The 20057-nt window shown below is 38.6% G+C and overlaps 1 protein-coding gene across 1 annotated transcript; it reads right to left on the bottom strand.

The window, feature by feature from the left end:
• Positions 1–6476: 6476 nt before the first annotated feature.
• On the bottom strand, positions 6477–7415 carry LOC129641578 (olfactory receptor 6C2-like). The gene has a single exon (XM_055566255.1). The coding sequence runs from the start codon at positions 7413–7415 to the stop codon at positions 6477–6479; it is 939 nt and encodes a 312-aa protein (XP_055422230.1).
• Positions 7416–20057: the final 12642 nt, after the last annotated feature.

Below are 20057 nucleotides of genomic sequence, written 5' to 3'. Positions count from 1 at the left end.
TGAGGTGTATGAGGTGGTTGTACACATTGTCACAACACTTGCAAATATTTTCTCTTATTCCTTAAGTTGGATTTCCTTTTGCTTGTGATTTCCTTTGCTGTGGAAAAGCAAGTTTAATTAGGTTCCCTTAATTTATTTCTGTTTTTATTTCCATTACTCTAGGAAACAGATCTAAAAAGACCTGGCTGTGATTTATGTCAAAGACTGTTCTGCCTATGTATTCTTCTAGGAATTTTATAGTATCCAGGTTTACATGTAGATCTTTAATCCATTTTGATTTTAATCAAAAATGAACCGTGGACTCCGACCCAAAAGCGAAGTGGTCAAGCTTCGGGAACTCTCACCTGGATGCAGGAACTTACCGCAGGTAGAAGGTGCGGGTGCAGGAATTGTAACTCAGCAGCAGCCTCAAGACTCCAGAAGTGTAGGTCTGTGGACTCACACATGCCTGAGTAAACTTAGACCCTGCTAGCCTCTTCAGGGTTAAATGATGGAAGCTTATCAAAAAGACAGAGCAGGCTTAAAAGGGTTTCAGTTGAACATATCTGGAACAAACTGGAAATCATAAGGTAAAGGAATGCTTTTAAACTCATAGACTAAGATGAAAAATATATGATGTAAAATGAATAAATATATAAAGGAGGGCAAAACAATTTTTCTTACAGTCATCTGTGAACTAACTAGAATAAATGTAATGAAGGAGTTAGAAAATCTCAATAGATGTGAAAATGAGTAATTATATGCTCCATGGAATAGGATATATATAGTAATTCTCAAATTATTACTTACCTTTAAAATGAAAAGAATCCCTGGCAAGGCTGGAAGATGATGCTTATCAGGATGGCTACTCTTCAACATATAAGAAAATGATGAGTGTTGATAAGGTGTGAAGAGATATGACATTTGTGCACTGTTGGTGGGATTGTGAAAATAGTGGAGCCTCTGGGGAAAAGAGTATAAAGTGTTCTCAAAAAAATTGGACTACCAAATGATCAAGCAGTTATACTTCTGGGCAGATATCCAAAAGAATCTGTACAAGAGATATTTGCCAGATTTGTGATCTCCAAAAAAGATTTCGCTTTGGGCCCAGGGAAAAGAATTGATCCCTCAAGAGCTTTTGTGTAGCAGAGTTTTATTAAAGTATAAAAAGGGACAGAGAAAGCTTCTGAATAGACGTCAGAAGGGGGATGGATAATGCCCCCCTCGCTAGTCTAAGCATGGGAGTTACATACTTTTCAATCGGTCATTACAATAAATCAAAAGAATGTCTCAAGGTTGTAAAGATCTTAAGAGACTCCCACAATTTATATTTTAAGATAACAGGATTGCTGCTGCTGCTGCTAAGTCGTTTCAGTCGTGTCCGACTCTGTGCGACCCCAGAGACGGCAGCCCACAGGCTCCCCAGTCCCTGGGATTCTTCAGGCAAGAACACAGGAGTGGGTTGCCATTTCCTTCTCCAATGCATGAAAGTGAAAGTGAAGTCGCGAGTCCTGTCCGACTCCTAGCGATCCCATGGACTGCAGCCCACCAGGCTCCTCCGTCCATGGGATTTTCCAGGCACAGGATTAGAACTTAACAATAGGAAGATTTTACCAGACCCACTCCCATAATATACATTCTAAGATAACAGGATTAATCAAAATGTTTTCAGGAAGGAGAGACTGTCCTCAAGCAGGATACTTTGTTGTATAATCCTTACTAAAGTGAAAGAAAGTGAAGTCACTCAGTCCTGTCCGACTCTTTGCAACCCCATGGACTGTAGCCTATCAGGCTCCTCCATCCATGGGATTTTCCAGTCAAGAGTGCTGGAGTGGATTGCCATTTCCTTCTCCAGGGGATCTTCCAGACCCAGGAATTGAACTCGGATCTCCCACATTGCAGGCAGATGCTTTACCGTCTGAGCCACCAGGGAAGTCATAATCCTTACTAAGGAATGTAGAAAAAAAAAGTGTATCATTTCCTCCTCCTTGATAATTCCAGACTCCTATCTCTTCCTTGAGAGTCCCCAATCCCCATCTCCTCCTTGGGGACCCTGGACTTCTTATTAACCTGCTTAGGAATTGAGAGGGTTGGATGGCATCACTGGCTCTATGGACATGAGTCTGAGTAAGCTCTGGAAGTTGGTGATGGACAGGGAAGCCTGGCATGCTGCACAGTCCATGGGGTCGCAAAGAATTCAACACTACTGAGTGACTGAACTGAATTGAGGAATTGACTCTCTAAATACTTACAGTAGAGGTATTCAATTTTCCCATAGGTGGAAACAATCCATATATTTGCTAACAAACTAAACATAAACAAAACGTGGTAAATGCATACAGTGGACTATTATTCAGGCTAAAAAGGAAATCCTGTCACAAGCAAAGTATAAAGGAATCTTGAGGACATTATGCTAAGTGAAGTAAACAAAACCACAGCTACTGTATAATTCTACTTATATGATGTATCTAAAAAATTCAAATTCATGGAAACAGAAAGTAGAATGGTTACTGGGGCCTGGGGAAGGGGAGAAAAGGGCAGTTGTTGTTTAATGGGAGTAGAGTTTCAAATTTGAGAAACATAAAGTACTGGAGATTTGTTTCACAGTGTGATTATACTTAACAGTATTGAGTCATACATTTATAAATGGTCAGAATGCTAACTTGATGTTATGTGTTTTTTTACCTCAATAAGGAAATAAATATATAGTTTTTTTTTTTTAAACTGGGCTTTTATGCAAGTTATTTTAGAAAAGGTCAAGGTATTTAAAACTGGAACAAATGTTGAAAATGGAGCTTCTTGGTAATAAATCTATATTGTTAGCTAAGAAATTTGTCAAAACATTAAAATGACCTGACTTTCATGAAACCATATAAAAAAGAAAGAACAGTAAAACTAATATTTAAACTGCAACTTGAAACATTATGAGTACTGAGAATTAAAAGGTTTTATTTCTTTTTATGAAAAGTTTCCATAGCACTTTAGTTATGAATCAAATTTCAGTTTAAAATTCAAGTAAATAGCACCTATGTTATTTATTTATATATCATTATTGACCAAAGTTAGAGTCATTGTAAACTTTTTTCCTTGTAAAATTTTGTGCTTTATTGTTTTCTGGGGGATTTATTAAGCTATAGCAATTAAAATCTAATTTGAAAAGTAGCATTATGATCATTTACTACCTGGGATCCACTAGCATACTAAGACTAAAATAGACAGGGAATTGTAAAATACAATATTTGAATGTACAGGAAAGTGTCGTGTTTATGGTAGGTAGATAGCAAAAACAACTGATCCTCCTTCTATCCACAGTCACTGCAATGTGTTCTTTAATTCCTTCCATCAATAAATAATTCTGTCTCCCTGAGTCTTGGCTGGCCCTGTGACTAGTTCAGTGAATACAATATGGTAGAAGAGATATTGAGCCTAAGACTCTGGAGCCTTGCATGTTCCCATTCTCTTCCCTGGAGTTCAATGTTCTTACATGAGATCAGATAAAGCACCGTCTAGAAGAAAGCTCACTTATTTAAGGTAATAGTAATTAAACTGTTAGAGTTGTGAATGAGGCCTAACTAGACTGCAAGACCCAGACATTCATAATGACAATCCTATGAACAAACCCAGCCAAGATCAACTGATGTCTGCTCAAACTGGCAGAAACACCCAGTTGGTCCAGAAACTCAAGTTTTAAACCACTGATTTGGGGATGATTTGCTATTGCATGATAACTAACTATAGAAAGTGACAGGTGCACATGAGGGTTCTACAGAGAGGGCTAGGGAGGGATGCAGGGAAGGAAGTCTTTGTAAGAGGCGATGCCTTGAACACAGGTCGAGAAATGAAAGTCAAAAACATTCCAGTCTGGACCATTGAGGTTTATGGTGAAAAATGCGAAAGATAGTAAGATATAAAATAAGCAAATGTAGAACATCTTCCTTAGAAATATTAGTGAAGGTCATACCTTCTATTTTTTTGATGTTACAGATAATCTTTGAGGAGACAATATGCCTTCTTATTGAATTCCTTGTCCATAACCCAGGGCTTCCTTGTATTTTGCTAGTTTAACTTTCTCAATGTCTAGAAGTTTGCTGAGATTTGCTGGCTTCTGTTGGCTTAATTTAGCTATATTTAGAAATTTCATTGTATTATGTATTTCAGCACTAGTTGTGCTGTATGAGCATATTGTTGCTGGTAACTCACTAGGTCATGTCCGACTCTATGCAACCCTGTGGACTGCGACATGTCAGGCTTCCCAGTCCTTCACAGGGAGGCCTGGCACGTTGCAGTCCATGGGTTGAAAAGAGTCAGACAGAACTGGGTGACTGAACAACCACCACCACCACAACAAAGGAAACTAGTCCCAAAGTCTAGCTTCTGCCATGTAAGACGGCAGAAAAGTGAACAGCTACACTGTTCAAAAGTGAACAGTTGCCTTCAGAGTTGGGAGGCATTAAAGAAAAAAAAAATGTTCAGGCCTGCTCACTGTTCTCTTTATATTCTTTGTTCTCAGGAAATGAAGACATAAAAACTCATTCTGCTTTTTTCCTTTTTACTGCAACACTTTCAGTGAATATTCAGGGTTGATATCCTTTAGAATTGACTGGCTTGATCTCCTTGCATTCCAAGGGACTCTCAAGAGTTTTCTCCATCACCGCAGTTCGAAACCATCAGTTCTTCGGCACTCAACATTTTTTATTGTCTGTCTCTCACACCTGTACATGACTACTGGAAAAACCATAGCTTTGACTTTATGGATCTTTGTAGGCAAAGTAAAGTCTCTGCTTTTTAATATGCTGTCTAGGTTTGTCATTGCTTTTCTTCCAAGGAGCTTGTGTCTTTTAATTCCATGGCTGCAGTCACTGATTGTAGTTATTTTTGGAGCACAAGGAAATAAAATCTGTCACTGTTTCATTTATTTCCCTATTTACTTGCCATGAACTTAGTGTTTTGAATGTTGAATTTTAAACCAGCTTTTTTACTCTTCTCTTTCATCCTCATCATGACCCGTGGTGGATTCATGTTGATGTATGGCAAAAACCAATACAATTTTGTAAAGTAATTAACCTCCAATTAAAATAAATAAATTTAATAAAAAAATGGATAACCAACAAGGACCTACTGTTAGCATGGGGAACTTTGTTCAATTTAGTGACAATTTACTGCTACTGTTAGCACAGGAGACTTTGCTCTATTTAGTGACAACCTAAATGGGAAAAGAACTTGACTAGAAGTATATACATGTACATGCATAACTGAGTCACTTTGTGTTATACCTGAAACTACCACAACACTGTTAATCAACTCTATTCCAATATAAAATAAAAAGTTAAAAAAAAAAAGAGGCTCTTTATATCTTTAGTTCCTCTTTGCTTTCTGCCATAAGGGTGGTGTCATCTGCATATCTGAAGTTATTGATATTTCTCTTGGCAGTCTTGATTCCATTCTGTAAGTCATCCAGCCTGGCATTTTGCATGATGTACACTACATAGAAGTTTAATAAGCAGGGTGACAATATACAGCTAGATATATTCTTTTACCAATTTGAACCACATGGATGGTTTTACTATTTCAGCAGATTTTCAGATCACTGCCACCTGGATGATAAGTTAATGTAGAGGCTGTGCTCTTCACTTTAGAGATAATCCAATGAATCTAAACCTATATATTTGGGCTTTAAAGTTCCTTTTCCAAAGTCTATGTGGATCTATGAGGGAGATCTATGAGGGATCTAAACTCATGTTTTTTTTCCTCTCCAGGGTTAAAATTAATTTGTTTTTTTGCTCAAAATAATTAATCATTATCTTGAATATTTAATTCCTGCTTAAGGAGAGTAACTGTAATAATCTAAACACTTTTTGGATATTTGCATTGAAAAAAAACAATGGATACTATTACTCCATTATTTCCCTATGAGTTCAAGAATTCAATATTTCCACATAAGATTTAATAGTTCTTTTATTGATCAGAGCCAGGTTAGAGCTTAGGTAAGGACCTTTTTGGGTTTCCCCAAGTGGTGCTAGTGGTAAATAACCCACTTGCTAATGCAGGTAGACAAGAGACATGGGTTCGATTCCTGGGTCAGGAGGTCCTCTGGAGGTGGGCATGGCAACCCACTCCAGTATTTTTACCTGGAGAATCCCATGGACAAAGGAGTCTGGTGGAATACAGTCCATAGGTCACAAAGAAGTGGACATGACTGAAGAAACTTAGTGCACACACACAAGGGCTTTTTCATGGAAATCTAATTTCATATTCTCTTGATAAGAGATATAATGTAGGAGAAAATTTATTTTCAACAATAACTGACATGACTCAATTTGTTTATTTTAATAAGCACTGAAATTATGATTTGGGGGCTGAAATTCCATAATAACAGTGGTATAGCCTGTTAATATGAACAGACAGACCAGTGTTCAATAGTTAACAAATGAAAATTGTGGCCTTCCAGGCCACTATTCTTTTTAAATTTATATTTTACACATAGTTTCAACATATCTTTACTTTCTTGAGATCAGTGAAATTCTTTTGATTAAGTCTGTAAAAGCTTCGTTCACTTGTTTGTTCTTCAGGCTATAAATAAATGGGTTTAACATGGGGGCAACTGAAGTTGTAAGCACTAACACATACTTATTAATTGCCATTTCATCTTTTGCTGAGGGTTTGACATAGATGAAAATACAACTGCCATAGGTAATAGAAACCACAATCAAGTGAGAAGAGCAGGTAGAAAAGGCCTTCATCTTTTGCTTGGAGGAAGGGAGCTTTAGGATGGCATTGATGATGTATATGTAGGACATAACGACACATAGAAATGTCACAATGTTAATCAGCACAGCAAGGGTAACAACCATCTGTTCTATGAACCATGTGTCTGAACAAGAGATCTTCAGCATAGCAGAAGCATCACAGAGAAAATGATCAATGGCATTAGAATCACAGAATTCCAGGTTTAAGCCCAGGCAGAGTGGTGGAAATATGACCAGCCAACCTACTATCCAGCAACAGACAACAAGCCAAACACACACTCTACTGTTCATGATGGTTGAATAATGTAAAGGTTTACAGATGGCCACATAGCGGTCATAAGACACGATGGCCAGGAGAAAAAATTCTGTTCCTCCAAAAAGGAAGATAAAAAATAGTTGACTAACACAAGCATTGTAGGAAATAGTCTTGTCCCCAGTTGATAAGCTGTATAAGAATCTGGGAATGCACACAGTAGTGAATAAAGTTTCTAAAAAGGAGAAGTGTTTGAGGAAAAAGTACATGGCAGTTTTAAGGTGAGAATCTATTAAAGTGAGTATAATGATGGTCAGGTTCCCAGTGACACTCAGTAAGTAGGAGACAACCAGAAATGTAAAAATCAGAACCTGCATTGGAGGGTCATCTGTCAGTCCCAAGAGTATGAATATAGATAATGATGTATGGTTTCTCATCATTGACTTGTACTTCTCAAACTCCTCACAAAGTCAAGTGACACTGAACTGAAAAACTTGTATGAAATTATGAGGCTATGGCCATTGGGTAAAAAAAATCCAATCAATGAAATGAATAGTCATTTTCTTCTTTAATTTGATAATGACCGGTCAAAACTGTGGTGTTCTCAGCTCTTTTGATGTACATATAGAAATCCTCAAGATCATATTTTTGTGAAATAAGTTTACTATAGTTCATACTTTTATACTCCATTCATGCACTCAGATCTCTATTTTTCAGTTCATCTAAATTCTGCCCTTATATTCTCTGAAATGTATTTGTCTATAGAATTAGAAAGCATTGTCTATGTGATACGATTTTATGAGTATTATAAGGTTCTTTGGTCCTAATAATTCTTCATTATTTCCAAGTTTGAATGAACTCACAAGCTGTTTGAGGCGTGGCTTCCTGTTAAATGCAAATAAATGACTGACTTTGACATTTATACAGAGCATATTGGCCAAACATGCAGTATTTCAATGTTTGCTGATATTGCAATGACTAAAACGTTATCTCACTTTATTTTGCTTTGGTGTGAGAATCGTCACCCAAATAACATCATTACTTACCAGTTTTCCTATTTATCTTAAAGCTTCTAATCAGTACCCGACTTTTCTTCCATTTTCACTCTGATAGAACAGTGTTCGATTAGAACTACATAAGCAACCACCTGCAATATTGGGTAAAGAAATTAGTATAAGCAGAAAATAAAGAAGACCTGAAGAGTTTAATCTTAATTGTTTGTGCTTCCCAGGTCACAAAAGACAAGGGGATACACTATGTGACACAGGTTGGAGGAGACCAAGGACACATGACCATTTCTTAACAAATAGTAACTTGAATTGCGTCCTGCAACATAAAAATGTCATTAGTGCAAAACCTAGGAAAATCCAAATGAAATCTGTAGTTAATTAATTTTATTTTATATTATTATTATTATTTCTTTTCCAGCTATTTTTTTTTTTTTTTGCTTGTCTGTGACCGTCCAAGGGTAAAGAATCTGCCTGCAATGCAGGAAACTCGGGTTAGTTTCCTAGGTTGGGAAAATCCCCTGGAGAAGGAAACGGCTCCAGTATTGTTGCCTGGAGAATGGCATGGACAGAGGAGCCTGGCAGGCTGCAGTCCATGGGGTTGCACGAGTCGGACACGACTTAGCAACTTAAGAGAGAGAGAGACAGACCCTCCAAGCCAGAGCCACAAGTTCACTCCTCCCAGCGCCACTGGGGATTGGGGATGAATTGGCTGCACCGCGCATGCTCAGTCTGATGTGCCAGGATAGCGAGTCAGGAGCCAGTGTATGACTCGGTCGGCAGGGGGAGCCAAGAGAGCGCGAGAGACCTGTTGTGGCGGTGGTGACACCGTGTATCCCTGTCCCCTGACCTGGCCGCGACCTGGATCCGTCCTGTCCTTAAATCTCTCTTTTAATTATTAGTACTAGTATTATGAGTATTTAATTACTAATTATTAGTATACAGTGTTAATTCCTTAGTGTTAATAATTCCATTGTGATTATTAGGAATTTACATTTTGGGAGAGCTGGTTGAAGGTTATTTGGGTACAGTTCACTATTTTTTCTACACTTGTATGAGTACAAAATTATATTATAATTAAAAGTTTACCAAATTTTAGAAATAAAAAAGATAGAAAACCAAAACGGTAAACGGCAGTTGCTGAGCACTTTACCTCTGGCAGTACGCTGGGGCATATGGTCACATGAATTATTTGTATGGTATACATGTCTTCTCCTCAGTCCCTTCTGCTTCTTCAGCTGTATTTTTGTGGTGATATCCATTTTATCATATCTATTTGTATATAAGATATCATTTGAAATTAAAGTTGGCAGTTACATTTAGGGTTTAATGTTAATCAGCAGTACCTCAATTGCGTGGATTCTGTGTATACCTAAAAGCCAAAATTATGGCTTCAGCTAATAGTGCATGCAGTTTTTGACCCACTGATAGTACACTCATGTGATGAAGATGTCCATGTTTAGAAAGGAATGTTACTCGTGGAACAGCTCTTCAGAGTGCTTCCACCAGAGTGGGGCATTCACTTTCCACAAACCTAAACAATCTCTCTGCCAGTTTGAGAGGAGTCTGTATCCTGATACAACTCTGTTCATTACCAGCTTCCCACTCCTGTTTTTCCCTTCACTAGCCTGATACTGATAATTGTTGGTTTATCAAGTTTCAGCTTAGTGTCAGTTGCTATGAAACACTTTCTTGAAACTTCATCTTGTACGTTCTTGGCTTCTATTTTTTGTCCCTCTAGCCCACTAGGCTTATCTCTTTCTTACCAGTAAATATGTGGATGTAATATTTGAGACTGGGTAATGTCTTCTTTATTGAGATACCACAGCAGCTAGCCCTATTCAGAGTGTATTAAGAGCTCAATAAATATGTTTATTGTAAGATTCATGAATTATATACATACTCTTCTGACTCAGAAAAAGTCAGTTTTCTCACGTGGTGAAATTTTCATTCCCATTTAGGGTACATTCTTTAATGAAAGTATGTAATTGTGCATGGGGGTCGATTAGATTCCTTTGTGTTTTAAACTTTTTGAGGTATAAATGATATAAAAATGCCCACTCTTAATATATATACCATATATAATCTCTCTTGCTTATTTTCCTTCACTTCAAAAATGAGGGCTTTTAAATATTAAAATCATTATTTGCTTCCTGGCAATACAAAAAAATGCTACCTTTCATATTTAGTCCTAGATCAAAAAAAAAAAAAAGTCCTTACAGTTCTTTTGCTCTGACCAAATGTATTATATACTTGGTCTTCTCTCTCATTACTTACATAGCAGCTAAGTCAAATATTCCTCATCCTTCAGTTATTGTCAGGATACTTTGTCACTTTTTTCCATTGCTGAATCAAAAGGCATTTGTCCTTAGAGGCTTCACTTAAATGGATATTTGGAGTTTCACTTGGTTACTATAAAATATTCCATTCCTAATCTTTATGGAAGGCAGATATCAGCTCCCACTTGGTACCTAGTCCCACTGTTTAGCCTAAAGTGGATATAGAAAAACAGAATAAGGGAAGTACAGGGGATGTTTTGCCTAAAAGTTAGCCTCTCCACCTCAATACCAGGTTAAAGATCATACAGGGACAGCACAGAGTTTCCAGTGGTGGGACAGGAATAAATTGTCTCTGTAGCCCAGGCACCTCCCCTCAGTCTTGTCAGAATGACTCTAGGTACCTGACTCTCCCAAGCACCTCAGGAATCCTGTGTGTCCTGAGGAAAGAGATTAATCTTTTTGTCCAAAAATTCCACTTTTTTCTTCAGTCATTCATATTTCTATTTAGTCATTCATTCATGTCATATTAACACTCATGATACAGATAGAGATGTTAAAATTGAGTTTTCATTAAAATGTGAAAGACTTTTAGAGGAAGGGGTCATGGAGTTATAAAGCATAAGCAAACGAGTCACTCAATAGAGATACAGGTCACCTATTTTATACACAATTTTTATTTCAAATGAGGATGAAGTTATGGCAGAGAACACATGGGAGTGTCCCTCTAATATCCACTGCATTTAGATGATCTTCATCATATTGATACATGAAAGCAGCTAATCAATGACTGTCTTGTACTTGCCACTCATACTGTGAAGCCACACTTCATAAGTGGTTGTTGAAACCTTTCACATAATTTTAAAGTGACAAATCATATAAGTTATGTTGGTATACATACATTGCTCAGAAGAAAGCACCATTCTAGAGTTCAGAAAATGGACAGAAAAATTAAAAAAAAATACTTCTCTGATAGTTGTAATCTCAGATGTTTGCTGAATCCCAAAGTTGCAAAGAGTGAAAAAAGTCCTCCAGGAAGGTCTTACAATGGAGAGAGGAAGGTGGATTCTGACCATTCTTAGGAGCACATACTCAAACTCATAGTGGTTTCCGCAGTTGGAGACTTTCACTAAGTCATCCTCCACTCACACAAGATGAAAATTTTCTCAAGAGAAAGCCTGTCTCCCCCTGAGCCCAGGGAGTCTTTACCCTGGAACTACAGAGCTAACAGTAAGTTAGTAAGTGGTTAGGAAAGAATCTTTTTCTGTTGTTGGGAAGATAGATATTCTATTGTTTCTGGAAGAAGGACATATTTCTAAACAGAGAATTTCCCTTAAAAAATATTGAGCAAATTTTCAATTATGTGAAACAAACAAACAAATATATCCTTGGTGGATTTATTTTATCATTATCAATGAATCTCTGGTGTAGTAGACTTTGGGGAGAGAGGAGGAAATACAGATCTGGGAAAAATGTCCTCAGAGAGGCAGGTGTAAGTAACATTAGCACCAGAAGCAGTGCAGATACGCAATAATAAGTATCAGATTACAAGACAAAAAGCAACCATGTGTTATTTTATTTCAACAGTATGTTAGGCATTTGTAATATGATACAGACAATTTTTCCAATTTATTAATCCTATAGAGCTGTAATTAATGTTTAGTGTCAGTATAAATATTCAGATAATAGAGAAAAATATTTTATCAAAAGAAAAAGCAAAGTGATAACTTACATTGATTGTTTTCAGAAGTACCTCCTAGATATTTATGTCTCTTTTGTTTTTGTATCACATAAGGCTTTTTGAAAACTGAAGTAGAGCTGATTTACAATGTTGTGTTTATTTCTGCTTTATAGCACAGTATTTCAGTTGTGCATACACATATATTATTTTTTATATTTTTTCCACTGTGGTTTTTCACAGGAGTTTGAACATAGTTTCTTCTATAATACAGTGGGATAGTATTATTTATACATTCTATTTATACTTGTTTGCTCCTGCTAACCCCAAATATCCACTACATTCCTCTCAATGCCCCTCATAGCAACCACAAGTCTGTTCTCTATGTCTGTGAGTCTGTTTCTGATGTACAGATAAGTATATTTGTGTCATATTTTAGATTTACCACGTAAGTGATATCGAATGTATTGATTTTACTTTTCTGCTTTACTTACTCTGATAATCTCTAGTTGCATCCATGTTGCTGCAAATGAAATGATTCATTTTTTATGGCTAACATTCCATTCTATATATATACCATATCTTCTTCATTCATTCATTTGTTGGTGGACATTTAGGTTGTATCTCAAGGGTCTTTTTATATCCATATTTATGATCTTATTTTATTTCATTAAAATTAATAAGTATTTTTGCATTTATGCTTACATATACTTTATATTCATAATTATATATTTTAATTTTTAGTTTATTTTGTTGTTTTGTCACTAGTTTGTGTCTGATTTTTTGTGACCCCATAAACTGCAGCACACCAGGCTTTCATGTCCTTTGCTAACTTGCAGAGTTTGCTCAAACTAATGTCCACTGAATCAATGATGCCATCCAACCATCTTGTCCTCTGTTGCCCCCTTCACTTCTGACCCTCAATCTTTCTCAGTATCAAGGTCTTTTCTATTTAGTTGACTCTTCACTTCAGGCAGCCAAAGCATTGCAGTTTCAGCTTCAGCATCAGTCCTTTCAATGAATATTCAAGGTTGATTTCCTTTAGGATTGACTGGTTTGATCTCCTCTCTGTCCAAGGGGCTCTCAAGAGTCTTCTCCAGCACCAAACTTTTAAAGCATCAATTCTTTGGTGCTCAGCCTTCATTATGGTCCAACTCTTACATCTATACATAACTACTGGAAAAACAATAGCTTTGCCTGTAAAGGCCTTTGTCAGCAAGTAATGTCGCCACTTTTTAATATGCTGTCTAGGTTGATCATAGCACACCTGAGGTCAGGGGAGGCGGCCAAGAGGAGCAACCCCAAGTCCAAGGAGCAGTGGCTGTGCGGGTGCAGGAGGGCCAAGAGGAGCTACTCCACATTCAAGATCAGGAGGGGTGGCTGTGAGGAGATACCCCTCGTCCAAGGTAAGGAGCAGCAGCTGCGCTTTGCTGGAGCAGCCGTGAAGAGATACCCCAAGTCCAAGGTAAGAGAAACCCAAGTAAGATGGTAGGTGTTGCAAGAGGGCATCTGAGGGCAGACACACTGAAACCATACTCACAGAAAACTAGTCAATCTAATCACACTAGGACCACAGCCTTGTCTAACTCAATGAAACTAAGCCATGCCATGTGGGGTCACCCAGGATGGGCGGGTCATGGTGGAGAGATCTGACAGGATGTGGTCCACTGGAGAAGGGAATGGCAAACCACTTCAGTATTCTTGCCTTGAGAACCCCATGAACAGTATGAAAAGGCAAAATGATAGGATACTGAAAGAGGAACTCCCTGGGTTGGTAGGTGCCCAATATATTACTGGAGATCTGTGGAGAAATAACTCCAGAAAGAATGAAGGGATGGGCCAAAGCAAAAATAATATCCAGTTGTGGATGTGACTGGTGATAGAAGCAAGATCCAATGCGGCAAAGAGCAATATTGCATAGGAACCTGGAATGTCAGGTTCATAAATCAAGGCAAATTGGAAGTGGTCCAACAGGAGATGGCAAGAGTGAACGTTGACATTCTAGGAATCAGTGAACTAAAATAGACAGGAATGGGTGAACATAACTCAGATGACCATTATATCTAGTACGGCAGGCAGGAATCCCTTAGAAGAAATGGAGTAGTCATCATGGTCAACAAAAGAGTCCAAAATTCAGTACTTGGATACAATCTCAAAAATGAGAGAATGATCTCTGTTCCTTTCCAAGGCAAACCATTCAGTATCACGGTAATCCAAGACTATGCCCCTACCAGTAACACTGAAGAAGCTGAAGTTGAATGATTCTATGAAGACCTACAAGACCTTTTAGAACTAACACTCAAAAAAGATGTCCTTTTTCATTATAGGGGACTGGAATGTAAAAGTAGGAAGTCAAGAAATACCTGGAGTGACAAGCAAGTTTGGCCTTGGAGTATGGAATGAAGCAGGAAAGGCTAACAGAGTTTTGCCAAGAGAACGCACTGGTCATAGCAAATACCCTCTTCCAATAACACAAGAGAAGACTCTACACCAGATGACATCACCAGATGGTCAACACCGAAATCAGATTGATTATATTCTTTGCAGCCAAAGATGGGGAAGCTCTAAACAGTCAGCAAACACAAGACCGGGAGCTGACTGTGGCTCAGACCATGAACTCCTTATCGCCAAATTCAGACTTATTGAAGAAAGGAGGGAAAACCTCTACACCATTCAGGTATGACCTAAATCAAATCCCTTATGATTATACTGTGGAAGTGAGAAGGAGATTTAAGGGCCTAGATCTGATAGATAGAGTGCCTGATGAACTATGGAATGAGGTTCGTGACATTCTACAGCAGACAGGGATCAAGACCATCCCCATGGAAAAGAAATGCAGAAAAGGAAAATGGCTGTCTGGGGAGGACTTACAAATAGCTGTGAAAAGAAGAGAAGCGAAAAGCAAAGGAGAAAAGGAAAGACGTAAGCATCTGAATGCAAAATTCCAAAGAATAGCAAGGAGAGACAAGAAAGCCTTTCTCAGTGATCAATGCAAAGAAATAGAGGAAAACAACAGAATGGGAAAGACTAGAAATCTCTTCAAGAAAATTAGAGATACCAAGGGAACATTTCAAGCAAAGATGGGCTCGATAAAGGACAGAAATGGTATGGACCTAACATAAGCAGAAAATATTAAGAAGAGGTGGCAAGAATACACAGAAGAACTGTACAAAAAAGATCTTCACGACCCAGATAATCACGATGATGTGATCACTCACCTAGAGTCAGACATCCTGGAATGTGAAGTCAAGTGGGCCTTAGAAAGCATCACTACGAACAAAGCTAGAGGAGATGACGGAATTCCAGTTGAGATATTTCAAATCCTAAAAGATGATGCTGTGAAAGTCCTGTACTCAATATGCCAGCAAATTTGCAAAACTCAACAGTGGCCACAGGACTGGAAAAGGTCAGTTTTCATTCCAATCCCAAAGGAAGGCAATACCAAAGAATGCTCAAACTCCCACACAATTGCACTCATCTCTCACACTAGTAAAGCAATGCTCAAAATTCTCCAAGCCAGGATTCAGCAATACATGAACCATGAAATTCCAGATGTTCAAGCTGGTTTTAGAAAAGCAGAGGAACCAGAGATCAAATTGCCAACATCCACTGGATCATGGAAAAAGCAAGAGAGTTCCAGAAAAACATCTATTTCTGCTTTATTGACTATGCCAAAGCCTTTGACTGTGTGGATCACAATAAACTGTGGAAAATTCTGAAAGAGACGGGAATACCAGACTACCTGACCTGCCTCTTGAGAAATCTAAATGCAGGTCAGGAAGCAACAATTAGAACTGGACATGGAACAACAGACTGGTTCCAGATAGGAAAAGGAGTACGTCAAAGCTCTATATTGTCACCCTGCTTATTTAACTTATATGCAGAGTACATCATGAGAAATGCTGGGCTGGAAGAAGCACAAGCTGGAATCAAGATTGCTGGGAGAAATATCAATAACCTCAGATATGCAGATGACATCACCCTTATGGCCGAAAGTGAAGAAGAACTAAAAAGCCTGTTGAAGAAAGTGAAAGAGGAGAGTGAAAAAGTTGGTCTAAATCTCAGCATTCAGAAAACTAAGATCATGGCATCTGGTCCCATTACTTCATGGGAAATAGATGGGTACACAGTGGACACAGTGTCAGACTTTATTTTTTTGGGCTCCAAAATCACTGCAGATGGTGACTGCAGCCATGAAATTAAAAGACGCTTACTCCTTGGAAGGAAAGTTATGGCCAACCTAGATACTATATTCAAAAGCAGAGACATTGCTTTTGCCAACAAAGGTCCATCTAGTCAAGGCTATGGTTTTTCCAGTGGTCATGTATGAATGTGAGAGTTGGACTGTGAAGAAAGCTGAGTGCCAAAGAGTTGAAGCTTTTGAACTGTGGTGTTGGAGAAGACTCTTGAGAGTCCCTTGGACTGCAAGGAGATCCAACCAGTCCATTCTAAAGGAGATCAGTCCTGGGTGTTCATTGGAAGGACTGATGTTGAAGCTGAAACTCCAATACTTTGGCCATCTCATGTGAAGAGTTGACTCATTGGAAAATACCCTGATGCTGGGAGATATTGAGGGCAGGAGGAGAAGGGGACGACAGAGGATGAGATGGCTGAATGGCATCACCAACTCGATGGACATGAGTTTGGGTAAACCCCGGGAGTTGATGATGGACAGGGAGGCTTGGCGTGCTGCAATTCATGGTGTCACAAAGAGTCGGACATGACTGAAGGACTGAACTGAACTGAACTGAAAAACCTATGATATAGCTGGTTATGCTGTAGATACTAAGAATAAAAAGAGTGTAGAGATAACTGACCCATCTCTAATGGATGTACACGTTTTTAATGAGACAAATTCTTTCAAATTTCCTTTTTCTGTGACCAAATATCATTAGAAATAATTATTTTCGTTTTGATCATGGTTTAGTAGCTAAGTTGTGTCCGACTGTTATGACCTCATAGACTGTAGCCTGCTAGGCTCCTCTGTCTATGGGATTCTCCAGGCAAAAATACTGGAGTGTGCAGCCATTCCCTTTTCTTCTTTTTGGATCTATCCAAATTAATGTATTGCCATCCTTGAGTTTTAAGTATATATATCTGATAGTTTTCACAAATCAAGGAACTTGAATGGTGAATGAAGAAAGAAACTGAAGTTACCAAAGAAGAACATATTAATACTTATTCTAATGGAAGATGATTATGACCTCAGTTGACTGTGTAATTTTCATCATCCCCAATATGAAATCAAAAGTATAAATGGTCTCAAATATATGCACAAATGCCCCTTTCATGAGGACATACACATTCACAGACAGTATTGTGCAGTGGATAGCGCTCTCTGAGTTGCCAACTGACCCTCATTAAGATTATTTTCCACTTAGACCTAGAAAACAATGTCTTATATCTTAAAACTGAAATTAAAAATACTTTATTTTAAATGTCTGAGAATATAAAGTGATTCTAAGGAGATTTGATAGTGATAATTTCTGATTTCTCTCAACAAGAGCAGATTTTTACATAGTGAATGTAATGAATGCTTTATTATCTCAGACTCTTATGGATGTACAGGAGCCCTATGTTTGGATAAATAAAGAGTCCTTACTGACTAAAGCTCAAACATGACTAATGAATATAATATGCATTAAATTTTGACAAAATACCTGACAGAGGCAGCAGTGGGAAGTGGGTCTTTGGAAACTATAGAATGCAATGATTTTATTAGACACATTCCAAGTGCAAAACTATAATTTTCTGATGCAAAGAGACTCTTGAACCCACAGATAACAAAGTGTTAAGAAAACACAAGGCTACTTTATGTCTATGTTTTCAATGTGAAAATATTTACATTTGTATGTTTACATATGCATGTGAAAGAAATGCAAAAATGCAAAATGGCTGTCTGAGGAGGCCTTACAAATAGCTGTGAAAAGAAGAGAGTGCTACTGTTACTGCTAAGTCCCTTCTGTCCTGTCCGACTCTATAAGACCCCATAGACGGCAGCCCACCAGGCTCCCCTGTCCCTGGGATTCTCCAGGCAAGAACACTGGAGTGGGTTGCCATTTCCTTTCCAATGAATGAAAGTGAAAAGTGAAAGTGAAGTCGCTCAGTCGTGTCCGACTCTTAGCAACCCAATGGACTGCAGCCTACCAGGCTCCTCCGTCCATGGGATTGTCCAGACAAGAGTACTGGAGTGGATTGCCATTGCCTAAAGCAAAGGAGGAAAGGAAAGATATACCCATTTGAATGCAGAGTTCCAAAGAATAGCAAGGAGAGGTAAGAAAGCCTTCCTCAGTGATCAGTGTAAAGAAATAGAGGAAAACACTAGAACGGGAAAGAATAGAGACATCTTCAAGAAAATGAGAGGTACCAAGGGAACATTTCATGCAAAGATGGGCACAATACAGGACAGAAATTGTATGGACCTAACATAAGCAGAAGATATTAAGAAGAGGTGGCAAGAATACACAGTTCAGTTCAGTTCAATCGCTCAGTCGTGTCAGATTCTTCCCGACCCCATGAATCGCAGCACGCCAGGCCTCCCTGTCCATCACCAACTCCCGGAGTTCACCCAGACTCACGTCCATTGAGTCAGTGATGCCATCCAGCCATCTCATCCTCTGTCGTCCCCTTCTCCTCCTGTCCCCAGTCACTCCCAGCATCAGAGTCTTTTCCAGTAAGTCAACTCTTTGCATCAGGTGGCCAAAGTATTGCAGTTTCAGCTTCAACATCAGTCCTTCCAATGAACACCCAGGACTGATCTCCTTTAGAATGGACTGGTTGGATCTCCTTGCAGTCCAAGGGACTCTCAAGAGTCTTCTCCAACACCACAGTTCAAAAGCATCAATTCTTCGGTGCTCAGCCTTCTTCACAGTCCAACTCTCACATTCATACATGACCACGGGAAAAAACATAGCCTTGACTAGATGGACCTTTGTTGGCAAAGTAATGTCTCTGCTCTTGAATATGCTATCTAGGTTGGCCATAACTTTCCTTCCAAGGAGTAAGCGTCTTTTAATTTCATGGCTACATTCACCATCGGCAGTGATTTTGGAATACACAGAGCTATACAAAAAATACACAGAGCTATACAAAAAAAGATCTTCATAACCCAGATAACCACGATGTTGTGGTCACTCACCTAGAGCCAAACATCCTGGAATGTGAAGTCAAGTGGGCCTTAGGAAGCATCATTATGAGCAAAGTTAGTGGAGGTGATGGAATTCCAGCTGAGCTATTTCAAATCCTAAAAGATGATGCTGTGAAAGTGCTGCACTCAATGTCAGCAAATTTGGAAAACTCAGCAGTGGTCACAGCACTGGAAAAGGTCAGTTTTCATTCCAATCCCAAAGAAAGGCAATGTCAAAGAATATTCAAATTACCGCACAATTACACTCATCTCACACGCTAGTAAAGTAATGCTCAAAATTCTCCAAGCTAGGCTTCACCAGTACGTGAGCTGTGAAATTCCAGATGTTCAAGCTGGTTTAAAAAAAGGCAGAGGAGCCAGAGATTAAATTGTCAACATCTGCTGGATCATCAAAAGAGCAAGTGAGTTCCAGAAAAACATCTACTTCTGCTTTATTGACTACACCAAAGCCTTTGACTGTGTAGATCACAACAAACTGTGGAAATTCTTCAAGAGATGGGAATACCAGACCATCTGACCTGCCTTTTGAGAAATCTGTATGCAGGTCAGGAAGCAACCGTTATAGCTGGACATGAAAAAACAGACTGGTTTCAAATAGGAAAAGGAGTACGCCAAGGCTGTATATTGTCACCCTGGTTATTTAACTTATATGCAGAGTACATTATGAGAAACCCTGGGCTGGATGAAGCACACGCTGGAATCAAGATTGCCAGGAGAAGTATTAGTAACCTCAGAGATGCAGATGACACCACCCTTATGCCAGAAAACAAAGAACTGAAGAGCCTCTTGATGAAAGTGAAAGAGGAGAGTGAAAAAGTTGACTTAAAACTCAACATTCAGAAAACTAATATCATGGTATGTGGTTCCATCACTTCATGGCAAATAGATGGGGAAACAGTGGAACGAGTGACAGAATTTTTTTTTTTTTTTGGCTCTAAAATTACTACAGGAGGAGGTCCTAAGATGGCAGA

Source organism: Bubalus kerabau, chromosome 1 (genome assembly GCF_029407905.1).
Source record: "Bubalus kerabau isolate K-KA32 ecotype Philippines breed swamp buffalo chromosome 1, PCC_UOA_SB_1v2, whole genome shotgun sequence".
NCBI classification, from domain to species: Eukaryota; Metazoa; Chordata; class Mammalia; order Artiodactyla; family Bovidae; genus Bubalus; species Bubalus kerabau.
This window is presented reverse-complemented; position numbering and strand designations above follow the sequence as displayed.